This window comes from Trichoplax adhaerens, genomic scaffold, assembly GCF_000150275.1.
Source record: "Trichoplax adhaerens TRIADscaffold_4 genomic scaffold, whole genome shotgun sequence".
NCBI lineage: Eukaryota > Metazoa > Placozoa > Uniplacotomia > Trichoplacea > Trichoplacidae > Trichoplax > Trichoplax adhaerens.
The window spans coordinates 1247866-1261529 of NW_002060946.1; the positions used below are offsets into that span (position 1 = coordinate 1247866).

General features: G+C 35.5%; 3 protein-coding genes across 3 annotated transcripts; 2 read left to right on the forward strand and 1 right to left on the reverse strand.

The window, feature by feature from the left end:
- Nucleotides 1-3402: 3402 nt before the first annotated feature.
- On the forward strand, nucleotides 3403-4887 carry TRIADDRAFT_23897 (uncharacterized protein; the record flags this gene model as incomplete). Its single annotated transcript, XM_002111317.1, has 3 exons — nucleotides 3403-3697; nucleotides 4116-4152; nucleotides 4539-4887. The coding sequence occupies 3 exons, from the start codon at nucleotides 3403-3405 to the stop codon at nucleotides 4885-4887; spliced, it is 681 nt and encodes a 226-aa protein (XP_002111353.1).
- Nucleotides 4888-5189: 302 nt separating this feature from the next.
- Nucleotides 5190-7526, reverse strand: TRIADDRAFT_63824 (expressed hypothetical protein; the record flags this gene model as incomplete). The annotated part of the gene is made up of 8 exons (XM_002111796.1): nucleotides 5190-5266; nucleotides 5388-5436; nucleotides 5548-5597; nucleotides 5682-5772; nucleotides 5976-6013; nucleotides 6320-6479; nucleotides 7023-7076; nucleotides 7443-7526. 8 exons carry the CDS (start codon nucleotides 7524-7526, stop codon nucleotides 5190-5192), a joined length of 603 nt encoding a protein of 200 aa, XP_002111832.1.
- Nucleotides 7527-8254: 728 nt separating this feature from the next.
- Nucleotides 8255-9136, forward strand: TRIADDRAFT_37495 (expressed hypothetical protein; the record flags this gene model as incomplete). The annotated part of the gene is made up of 1 exon (XM_002111318.1): nucleotides 8255-9136. The coding sequence occupies one exon, from the start codon at nucleotides 8255-8257 to the stop codon at nucleotides 8993-8995; it is 741 nt and encodes a 246-aa protein (XP_002111354.1). The 3' UTR covers nucleotides 8996-9136.
- Between the last annotated feature and the right edge of the window lie 4528 nt (nucleotides 9137-13664).

Below are 13664 nucleotides of genomic sequence, written 5' to 3' on the forward strand. Positions count from 1 at the left end.
CCAGAAAAATAACTATTACTAGAAAGAGCAACGCCAATTTATTCCACATTAATTAATTTTTTCTGCTATAATTGCTAGATGGCAATCTAAAATTTGAAATTATGTAAACTTTAATTTATTATTACTTTCTTTACATCAACAATTGTAGAAGTACATAAAATTCATTAAGGAAATTAGTTTGCTAAAGCTTTATGAACTTCTAAATTACACCAGTCGATATATATTTATTGTCTTATCCTTAGGCTAATTTAACAAAACAGTTTATGATGACATAAGCTACAATAAAATAAAGCTTTTATAATGACGAAATGCGAGAGAGTTAATTTATTAGTATCTAAAGCGGATAGAAGGGGTACAACCGTATAAATTATGAACTATCTCTGGCGGGTATGGTAGTCGCTGCTACCGTTAATACTACTCAATAAATTGTTTTATTCCATTCTTTTAGTAATCTCTGTACTGTGGCTCAACGGATGTTTATTATATTATTCAATAGACAATAACTTTTTATTACTATGTATTAAAATTTTAATAACTTTATTTTATTATCAATTAACCTAGGTATACATAAATGATAATGGGGGCAGCATGAAGTAAGTACCTGATATTAAGTTGAAGGTTTGGTAAAACTGAAAGGTGGTACTGGATAAATATCTTCAGTCACCGTGGTTAATTTCAATGGTAAGGAATTATTCCATGTAATGGCTATACGCTGTCTTATATGCCTTTATACTGGCATTTTGAAAGTGTTGTTTATCATGTGTTCATTGGATTTTTCGAGTCTATTAATATCACGATGTATATTATTTATTTATAGCAGCGAATTAGTTTACCTTATTTCACGTTACGTTGATTGCATGGTTGAAAGACGTAAATTATTGCTAAAAATAAATTAATGCTATGTAACCTTAGCATACGTACGCGTGGGCAGGTATATTTTATCTGTTACTATGTAGGGCGTTCTATGTCTTATATTGGTGATGTTGATGTTGTTTTTCGATAAGGACCACTCGACAACGAGTTGTTTTCCCCCTTCCTTATACTGCAGAACATGAGAAGAAGAAAAAAATTGATAGCGTAGTCCGTATTGTTAACAGGCTTAATATAGCAAAGCACACGATGTTGGCTTTATCTTCAAATATGGGATCTACTCGCATAGTTTATATGGATCATAATTGGCCGTTTATGGGAATGTGAATACTTATGAGTATATTCTCCCCTTCTATACTTTAAGATTGCGAAGAAATTGGTGAATAGTCTCTACTTTTAACGGGGTTAATAGTGAAGGATACGATAATAACCGTGTCCTTAATATGTTATATACGGATTATACGTGCACATTGAGTATAGTCGTAATTTCTGAAATGGGAATACCGTTATTTTCTCTTTTTATAGATTAAATTAAGGAGAAATCATAAATACTGAAGTACTTTTAATTTTAGACAAGCTAATAGCAAAAGGGTACAACAATACTTCTATCTTTAATAGTATATGTGCTACATATATGTGCATAGAGAGAAAGAGAGAGATACCATAATTGTAGTCTGTGAAATATTAAGTCTCTGACTATTATGTAATATCGCCTCTGTTATTGCTTCATAAGGGGATCAAGTTTCGGTCATTAGAGCTCTTTGCAATTTCTGTGATGAAGACAATTATAACCTTTTATCACACCCCATTGGACGTCATAGAGTGAAGAGAAATGAAAAATAATGCTATATTCAGCTATAAGTGGTTACTATGTCATCGTCTACGTGTAGTGTATTTATGTTTCCACTACTTCTGACAGTTACCAAAACAAATTTGAATACCAGTGTGATTTGTTGTTAACTGCTAGGATATGCATATTGAACGGTGTAATATTAGCCTAGTAGAAATGTATTACTAGGTTAGAAGTATAATGAAAAGTTGATAGACTAAACAAGTTAAGTTTTCTGCTAATCTATCTCAATCATTTGGTAAATTTGAGCTGATATTTGCCAATATTTAAGCGATCAAATTCATATTGCGTAACTTAATTAAAGTACAGTACAGTACAATGAGTGTACTTCTGGGCTTTGGATATTCAACTCCAATACCTAACTTAAATCATATCGAACCTCCTAGTTGAAAGCTTAATTTGAACATCTACATCTTATGAAATTGCGTTAGTGCATGGTAAAATTGGCATTGAACATATTATATATCATTCTCTGGACGCAGTTCAGCCCATGTCAGTTTGAAAATTCAAGATCTTTTAGCATCTAATACCGATACTGCAATACGCTTATATGAAGATTGCTCGATGCTGTAGTTGCAAACGATACAACGGAGATTCAGGACTGAGAAGGAAATCTTATATTTAGATTTATAGAAAGTGATCCTCATAATATGGTAGACACTTTACCAGTCCTTCGTCAGCTGAGCTGGCAGGGAGTAAACGAATGATTTAATTGTTTCGCCTACTGTTCATTTAGGTATCGTGACTATTTGTTCTGCTGTCGACTCACTTCAATACTTGTCATTCTCCATACTAGAAATTCTATGAAAATTCTTTTAGCATCAGGTGCAGTCTTTGGTATTCATTTTAACCCTAAGCCTCCCTCCTTAAACTGCCGGCTTTTTGTACCCTCAACGGCAGTTTGTCCATTTTCTATTCGAAGTCACGGTTCTCTATCCCAGATACTATGTATTCAATAATTCATCTTTACAATACTGTAAAGTGTACACTGTACAGTACAAGTCTATTTGTATCAGAGGTCAAAGAGGTTTTTCTTTTACCCCTAGACAAACTAAAGTGATGACTAGAACCATGGACTAGAAGACCTTCCTCTAGTAGTCCATGCTAGCACACAAGATATCTGCTGTATTTCTCCATTTTTAAAACAAGCCCAACGTGGGAATAGAAGCTAACAAAAATATGTTGGCGACTTGCGGTTTTATTTCACTACTCTGCGATGCAACCGCAGACGATGGCCATGGTGTGCCAAACCACTGGTCTAACCCACGGCTTCTGACACAGGATGCATGCCTGCTGGTCGGGTGTGGTTGTTCAAGGTCAGGCGATGATGTCATTCTTTTAAGTTACGAACGCACCAACATTCCAACAATAGTGTACAGTGCACAGTGTACAGTATGCGCTGCGGCTTGATTTCTGTATATTCACTGTACACTGTACGGTACCGTACGTACAGTACCAGTACTACCTCCACCGGTCTGGTGGTTCGAGGCCATCAGCAACTGGAAAGTGTTGATTCAGAAAAAGCTCATCAATTGCTGAAGAGGAAGGTGCATCTCCGGTGGATCTTACTGCAGAATCGTGCTGATCGACAGAATTTGAGATATCGATTGTGCATTAGCAAACGTGTAGGCAAAATCTCAACGTGGTCAAGACACTTATATCTTGGATAGCAAGAGTACAGCATGGCGGAAGCAAATCCTAGTCATCCATACCACCCGAAAGACCTGGTCATACCCCATTATAGGCCAAATGATATCACTGCTTTGGATATCTTAACAGTCATGTTCTCCGGTTTTGGTGTTGTTTTTGTTGGTGCTCTCTTAATTAGTAGCGGAGCTCGGCGGCGATTATCATTTTTAGACAAGTTATCCTTTTCTTGGTTTGTATTGTGTGGTTTCATTCATATGATCATTGAAGGCTACTTCTCTCTTTATCACCAGACTTTAGCAAATCACGACTTTTTCTTAGGCCAGCTCTGTAAGTCGGACGGTATCTGACCTTCTTCATGCTACCGTAATAACATCCATTAAAACACTCTGTTTAAAATCGATGCTTGCCTAACACACTTGAAATAAGATTCCATGCTCATTTAGGGTTGTAATGCTATCTTGCATGTTGTAGTATGCTGACTGTCGTAGTTCTTAACAAGTCAACCTATGGATACTACTTTAATTATGATATAATATACGTCTAGAATTAATTATATATGTACAGTATAATTAATTGAATGGATTGATCACTACAGTAGCAATACTTCTGCAATTACTACAACCTAGACAGTAGAGTAATTACAGTCTGCTCGAAATAGGATGGCTTACTGTAGTAGTGATGAATCATGTATTACCATCGAAAACTTTCATCAAGTAACGATAAGTTGTTTATTTTAAATTGACAGGGAAAGAATATTCTTTATCCGATAGCCGTTACCTAATGTAAGCAACAACAATTTTTTCTTTACCAATCCCTACAATTGAGTATCTCTATCCCACCAAAGTATCAAGCTATCAATTCCTTTTAGAAAGGCTTCAAGAAATGATGAATAGTGTATATATAATATTGCTAAGCTAAACATGATTTACCTTTGAATTGATAACTACTTCTATAAAAATTGATGCAGTAGTTTAAACGTTATACAGTAGACTGCCTCAGCAATGCACATTATCGTGCCAAATTTCTACACGTTTTAAAGTGCAATTTTTGCGATAGATGGAACTCACTGATGTAACAGTAATGGTTAACAAGATCGATGCATGAGTAAATGTACGCCTATTCATCATTAACGTACCTACGACTAATTGATCTCAACTTTCATTTGTAGATCTGATAACTTTACCTTGTGTATGGAAACCATCACTGCGTTTGTTGAAGGTCCAGCGTGCTTCCTGTTAGCTTATGCTGTCATGACCAATAAGTCTTACAGAAATGTTCTGCAGTTATGTATCTCACTTGGACAGTTATACGGTGACGTTCTCTATTTTGCTACTGGATATCGTGATGAACATAAATACACCAGTGATTCCCATCCCATTTATTTCTATTTTTATTACTTATTTTTAAATATGTTATGGATCGTTATACCAACGATTCACATCATAGTTTCCTTTTATAGATTAAGTAATGCGCAAGCATGCGTTGATTCTAAGAAGGTCGCTAAGAAAACAAATTAAAACTCGTCAGTGAGCTCTACTTAATTTCATACTGCGTTTTAATGTGATGCTACTTCATTTGTCAATAAAGAACTAAGTTCTGGTTCATTATTATATCATACATTCAAAATATAGTTTGATGTCTGTTTTAGCTAGCTAAAATTAATCAACAATAATATGTAGATTTAGACACTGATAGGAATATAGAATTGGTAATGGTATTTGCAAAATAAAAAAAATCGATTTTAATATTAGCGCTGTGTTCTTGATGATACATGCTGCAATTTTTCTTGTTCATATCCATATTCGAACATTTTACACCACTAACTAAAATAATCCAACGTAGCTTTGGCCTTCTCCATTTCATGTAAGAACGAATAAAATTGCGGTAAACTCAGTTCTGAAAAGTACAGTAGAATGCATATTTAAAATAAAGTTTATACCTATAGCAGTTAGCATGTTAAGACTCATTAAAGACTCATTAAAGATTCATAGAGTTGGCAAAAATTCTAATTTTTTACCCATATATACATCTTGATTGCTATCTCCCTTGTTTATAACTAATTTGAGCTGAAACATTAGTAAATACACAATTTTGTTAAGATGATATTGGGATAATCGAAAAATCGTGCACCTACAATATCCCAGCTACGGTGAGTGCATTTATCTCAAAACCCTTACCTGCAGAAAAGTACTACCAGCTTTTTCCAAATCATTACTAGCCGCTGTTACTGTTGACATTTTATAAAGCGAAGCATTAATTTTAATTCAATTCCAACTGTAGTATAGAGAATACAGAAAAGCTCAATAATTACCTCCAAACCTCCATTCCATGTCAACGAGCTGATTAACCATTAGTGTTTGATCAACTTGCGATCGAAATAACGCAACTAAATTTGATTTCCACTAAAATAGGAGAAAAACGTAGTAAACTATCGTTACAATCCTTGTACAATAGTCTAGAAATAATATAAATGTCTATCATACGGAGGACAGTATTTGTCTATGCGTACTATGTCATACAAACAAGTTCTCTATTTTTAAAGGTTATCGATCAAGTATGATTTTACGCAATCATTTTTAACATGATGCAAACTTAATGGCAGTACCTGCTTAGCCACAAATTTAGCTTTAACTTCTGATAAACCTGACAACATAGAATGAAATATTAGCGACAGCAATATTAATCTTAATAATGAAATCTATTAATCAAACAATTACTGGTATATATTCTATCCAAATGTACGACACAGCTGAGCATTATCATTTACAAATTGTTTGAATGCTATACAGTACTTCGATTCTGTAATAATTAGGGAAATCTCTAATAGTATCAATTATTTTTTGAATACGTACAAGTAGAAAGGACATAATCATGTATATAATAGCATTTTATCTTCATATTGCCTTTATAGAGAACATAAGAGTCCAAGTTAATATCATATAACGGTACCTAATTCAGATAGGTCTTCAAAAACTTGATTGCCATTCATATTGTTTTTCATAGCAAGGCGACAAAATGTTAAAAATGATCGAATAATATTCTTTAACGCATTTACATTGATGCCATTGATTTCAGCAAATTCTTCCAATCGCGCTAATAGTCGTGCAGACTACAATATAAGAGGTAGCTGATTTTTAAAATGGTGTGATATAAAGATACTGAATATACTCAATCTTGAGATTGATATTGTATATCAGATATTACTGCCAGTGTGATTAATAGTATGCTCTATTTTAGTATACACGTATAAAATTAGCCAATATTACGATAAAATTAGCAACCTCAATCCTGTACCTAATCAGTTACTGTATGCCATTTATCATGCGATATTATTTTACACTATTTATTGCAGTAGTATATATAGAATTATCATGGTAAAAGTAAAGTATAGATGTACATGTGAACATATGTACAAACTTGAACAGAACAATCAGAATTCAGAAACATGTTGTATCAACGTGCCCAGATATACTGTACTATTACTCTATACGCGTAGATGCATTTTATAAGGTATGATACAAGTGTTCAAAATATATTGATGGTAGGCAAAGCGATTTAATCAATCATTGGTGAATTAGCTTTCCTGATTTGCTATTTTTAAAACTAATACAGCCGTAATGAGTATAAGCCATAAAATTGTTCTTCATTGTACCTGTTGGGCTTCTGTTAAGAATGCAAAGACAATTTCTTGCAATTGATTGAATAGCTGCAAGAAAGGAAAACACCGTTTGAATTAATACAATTGCTTTGAACTTGCTTCATTTTCGTATATCCACAACTGTATTCAAGGTAATAATTTCTTTGAATACCGTTATACTCTGAATATTAATAATACCTTACAAGATGCATAATAAATCATGCTATGACATTTTAATCTACGATTGAATTATTTATTGACATACAGTACAGATAATGTAAACTTTGAGAGAATGGATGAAGAGGTCAAGTCGATTGAAGATGATGACATGATCAAGACAGCTAGTAGCTACTATTAGATCGCTACAAGTTATTGTACTCCACTTTAAGCATTGGATTTGCAACATGAAAGAAGTGATGTTATAGCTGTTACTACCTCATCATTGAATTTATTGAGTGATCCAATATCGTTGACGAGTTGATCATCGGGTTTTTCCGAGGTATAATGCAATAACTTCATGTTGAATTTCTGGGTTTGTCTTGCTTTCTGCTAGTGGATATCCGAGTAGTAATAAATGTTCTTTTTTACTGTGCTGTGGCTTGAATATTGCAGTACATACAGTAACTGTATTACCGTCTATAGTACAGCGTCCAAGTTCATGGGCTACCAGAAGAAGGAGAACGTAGCCTGGTCTTCTTCTAGTAGTCATTGACACTTGACCAGTGACAGTGGTCAGCCGCAGTACTGGACATCCATGTCTTCTGGCATTCTATAACACATTCTACAGTGTACAGTGTACAGTACAGGACTCGGAATTTACAGAGTACTGTACATTGTACACTGTACAGACTGCACAGTGCACAGTACACTGTACTGTACTGTAGCGTACTGTACGCACGACAGCAATATGACGACCGTACTGTACTGTACAGTACAGTAGAGTTCAAACGTTCAAACAGGACTGACTGGGTCTCATTCTACAGTGTATAGTGCACAGTACGCTGTACTGTACTCTTGCGTACTGTACGCACGACTGCCATACTGTACAGTACAGTATGACGACCGTAGAGTTCAAACGTTCAAACAGGACTGACTGGGTCTCCAAGACCTGGATCTTGCTCACAACCAAAAGCAAAGTGAATTTGCGACATTGCTGGACTAGACGCCCTGGTGGAGCGATCGCGGACATCTTCCTCTTTTACAGAGTCCTCAAGGTGAATTGTTAAGGTAATTACAACTTGCACAACATGGCGGCTCGATTACTTGCCTCAACTTTGACACGTACAATACTACCATTAGCACGATTATCAACACCAAAGACTGCATCTTTGGCTTGTGCTAATCGACTGCTTCAATTGCAAGGATTGACCAGTGTACGGTACAGCTGTACTGGCAACTCGCGATTTTGCGGCGTCTCCCAAACGGCTCCTGATTTTAAGGGTACAGCAGTCATCAATGGAGAGTTTCAAGAAATTCAATTGAGCGATTATGCTGGTAAATATGTGGTGCTATTCTTTTATCCAATGGATTTTACATTCGTATGTCCAACTGAGATATTGGCATTTAGCGATCGTGCTAAGGAATTTGAAGAGTTAAATACACAAGTCATTGCATGCTCCATTGATTCTGAGTACAGTCATTTGGCTTGGACTACTGCATCGCGTAAAGATGGAGGCTTAGGCGGTAATCTTAATATCCCTCTATTGGCCGATATTACCAAGAAAATTAGTAATGATTATGGTGTATTGCTGCAGAATGCAGGCATATCGTTGAGAGGACTATTTATTATTGATGGCAATGGAACTCTCAGGCAAGCCACCGTCAATGATTTACCGGTTGGTCGTTCAGTAGATGAAACGCTACGTCTTGTCAAGGCTTTTCAATTTACCGATAAGCACGGTGAAGTTTGCCCTGCAAATTGGCAACCAGGATCTCAAACCATCAAACCAGATCCAAAGGACAGCAAGGAATACTTTTCTAAGCAGTAAAAATCCTTAAGTCCTCGACAGCGTGTTGTGATTGCGATAGCCAAGAAAAATGGATTATTCCTAGATAACCTCTGCAGTAATGGATCAAAGCAAACTTATTAGTGCAATTATGCAGTTGCAAATACGTAGACTATACTTTCTAATCTATGAAATACTGTATTGGTAACAATAATAGTACAGTACTGCTACTACATTTATATGTCCTGTTGTCTTGCGTAACAAATTTCTATTTAATTAATGGTCATTGTAATAGGTACTTCATCTAGCACTATGTTATGGATTTCCCTTGATATACGCCTAACGTATTTTAAAGGAAAATAAACGTAAGCTTTTATTATGAAATTCGAAATAATTAAACAAGACATTTGTGGCACACACTTATGAAACTTATTCGTTGATTTACTGTCTATTTTTGCCTCTATTTCATCCATTAAAAGTTTCAATTTAATGAAGCGCAAGCGTTAAATTTAACTTTAGGTGGTTGAGCAACAGCATTGCAGTCTACAGACTTATACGTATACGATGTACGTACATACACGTATATTTCGCTTGATTATTCCATATATCTATTTTGTGTCATTCGACGGAATGAAGTCGACCTAGTTTCTAGGTACAGTCTTGGTACAGTAATATGCATGCCCACACGTGAGATCTACATGTACTGTAGTGATATGTAGCAAGTTCAAATTTATTACTAATGTAATATACATTCTGGCATTTGACATTTGCTAAAAATCGATAAAATTCTTATCAGCGAATGTGAACACAATATCCATATCGTTGTATTTCTCTCGTTCCTAAATTAAGCGTATACAATATAAAACAGCCATACTGTAATAATTCAGGAATACTATTGATATATAAGCGTATATATGAAATTTTGATCGAAATTGTAACTACAGATTATCATTTTACTAGTCATATTGAACTACACTAAGGCTTCTATCCAGTATTAATGGTAGTACCTTTTTCCTAAAACAGACTCTGTATTCTGGATACTTCTCATGTAGACGACATAATTTACCCATGCTTAAGTTCGTAGAGTACATCACATTAATAGCACCTAAATATACGCAATTTTACAGTCGTACACGTACGTAACGTAACCAGACCATTGGATGATAATACAGGTAATTGTAATCACAAGGTTATAGAATAAATTATCAATCAAGTGTACTCTTGCTATCATTATAGAACAGTGTGTTTGTGCTAACAACTATCGCCTTCATAATCTCCTGTACGCGGATAACAATATAACCGTGTACCAGACCTTGAACAGGCATGTAGCCATGATCAATTTTGAATTAATTGCCTACCGTATCGATGCATGCAACTACAAATGCATCTGTGCGTTTGCTCGTATGTGCGATAATGTATGCAATAATAAAAGTAGGTACGGTACACTCGTATATAGTCTACCTAATCTAGTTGATTCGATTAATTTAATTTAATGTTGCCATAATTGGCCCAGAATGCATAAGACATGTAGCAGAGTGAATGTTTCGAAACGGACATGATTTCTGTTAACAAAATGAAAAAGTACTGGATAATTTTTAGATATAAGAAATACTGTATAATCCACTAAAGTAATACAGTTTGTGCCACTTTTATAGAGCTCCATCTATATTAAGTATTTTGCACATGAGTTTAGTTTAATCGATAAATTGAAATGTTAGTGTTATAGCCATAATATTCCATACCAACGTAGCTTTAGTAGCTACTTATAGTTAATTCCAAATTATGTAATCCTAATATTGAAAGATAAACAGCAAGTATACAAGTATGCTGCGCAACAATATCTAAATACGAACCTAGTATATACGTATTTATGCATTTTATATCACAGTTCAATAATTACGTAATAAGATAATTCAGTTTTAATGAAAACTTAAAATTGAATTCTACAGTACTATAAAATTGATTATTATTATGGCGATGACATTACTGCTTCATCAGTAAAAAGATAATTGTAAAATGAAAGATAGCAACAAGCTGTATACACGGCATAATCCACACATATTGTTTCGCCGATCAAAATGAATACATGGCTCGTGCTATATTTACACAACAACGACAGTCGATTCATAATAACTTGACACTGCAAGATTATTACGCTCTTATATGAAAAGTAAGTTAATTTACCAATTGTTTAGCTATGCTAATCTGAGAATCTTCAAAATAAGAAACAGTAAGTATAATTAACAGTATGAAATGACATTAATACTACAATTAACTAACAATATACTGAAATCTTATAAATAGATAAATCTACATTAACATAATACACCACATCAAGTATATTGATATACTAACGTAATTTGTAACAAAATGTAGCATATCTTATCACCGTTTCGTTATACTAAACCATTATCAAAAGGCACTACTAGAAATTGCGTCGCTACGGAAAAGCGTCGCATTGAATATTAATGTTGTACACTCATTTTAGACAAATAATGAACAATGAAAATTCATAGAATGTAGACTTTTCGTGTGACTTCTCTTTCAGCTGAGCGTGACTTTTAAGCAAGACCAGTACTGCGATTTAGCGCATTTTGACACTAATTAACTCTACCAATAATTCAATTACCACATTTGATGAGGAGGTCCAGGCGGGCCTCTGACACCTGGAGGACTCATCGGAGGTCCATAGCGCGAAGGTGGAGCGTATGAATCATATGGTGCTGGATTACTTGGAGGTCCACGAGGGCCAGAACCTGATCGTCGTGGAGGATCATTTGGTCTAATAGGGCCTCCAGGTCTATGCATGTCAGATGGCATCCCCATACGTGGCCTAGGACCACCAGGTCGAGGTCCCATTGGACGTGAAATATTAGGACCTGGACCACCAAGAGGTCTAGGACCTGGATTTGGAGGTCTACCGGGACCGCCAAGAGGTCTAAATCTTGGTGGACCATCTCCCATACCTTGATGCGGTGCCATAGGCCTTGGTTTTGGTACAACTATTTCAACATTGCTATCGCGCTCTCCAGCTTGAGCTCTTATTCCAGGCCGTTGAGATGGGCTGTAGCCAGGATTGGCCTGTATAGGCCAAGCAGGATTAGAATCACTTATTGATCTATTTGGTGTATCTATCATGTGGTAAAAGAGTATTAATAAATACACACAATTTTCAAAAAATCATTCATTAACAATTATAAGTCATGTACCTGGAACTCTTCCACCGAAAGGTCTCTTGACAAGGAGTTTGATAAAATTACCAGACTGTCTTAGCATTCTATACGCATCGTCAACTTCTCTTACAGGGAAATCATTTACTTCTAAGATACTATCTCCGACCTATTTATAATGTTCAACGAGATGCATTGTTACACCTTTTTCACTTATACAGTAGTTAACAAGAGCCTACAACAACTACAACTACAGTACCTGCAATTTTCCCATTGCTGGACTGCCAACAGTTACTCGAGACACCACGATAGTCGGAGGACTTGAATCAAGATCTTTACGCAACATAAAGCCATGATCATTATGCACTCCTTGAATTTCTATTGTAAATATACGACTTTCAGAGTCAGGTCCTCCGGGAGATTTAGGTTCATTATAATCTTGGAACCTATTTGACTGTCCAGGTGATTGTTGGTTGGCATAATTAGGTGAATTAAACCTATTTGAAGGTCCTCCAGGCATATTAAATCTATTTGGAGCTACAGGACCGCGAGGTCTAGGATCATTATTAAACCCTGGATCAGCTCCAGGTCCTCGATATCTCGGATCGCCTTTATTCATGTTAGGTGCAGGTCCTCTGTGATATCCTGGTGAAGCTGGACCTCGCTTCTCGTGACGAGGGAATCCTTCTTCACCATGCATTCCGTCGGACTAAAAAAGTCAACAAAATCGTATGATACATTAATGATTGCTTTCTTTCAAGTAACAAAAGAATAAGTGCCAGATAGTCTTTGCATATCCTCCTCTAGCTCTACTTAATAATGTAATAACAATTACTAGCAATAGTAAAAATAAAACAGAAAATCGCCATTTTACGTTACCTTAGGACCGTTTTCAATCGGTAATATTCTTAAAGAGCAACTCAAACCGCTATTTTTGATCATATTTACTATTTCTGAGTGATGCATATTTCGAACATCGCGATTATTTACAGAAAGTAACTGATCTCCAACTTGTAAGCCATTACGGTCAGCAGGTGATCCAGGTAATATTTGACCTACGAAGTCAACAACAGAACATATTCTTCAGTGTTAATTCCTACTTAATATTGGTTACAAGACGCTACCGACATTCGAATTACTTACCAATAGCTGAACCTCCTTGGCTATATCCAAGGTCAGATTGAACTACAAATCCAAAAGATTCTCCTTCATGACGACGGTGTAATGAAACCGATATAGGCTGCTGATTTCTAGCTTGTGGTGGTGGCCCTCTCTCAGGCATCCGATTATAAGGGGGATGCGCATCTAAAAAATGTAACGGTTTTACATTAGAAAATATAAAGTAAATCACGATTCCATAAATAAATAATAACAATATTAAATACATACCTGGGTGACGACGAACGATAAGAGATACAAATCCTTGAGTTCCAGCTTTCTGCATTAAAGATATAACATGTTGGTGACTAGCTCTTTGCACATTGACGCCATCGACAAATGCAATTTCATCGCCAATGCATAATCTACCGTCCAAATCTGCG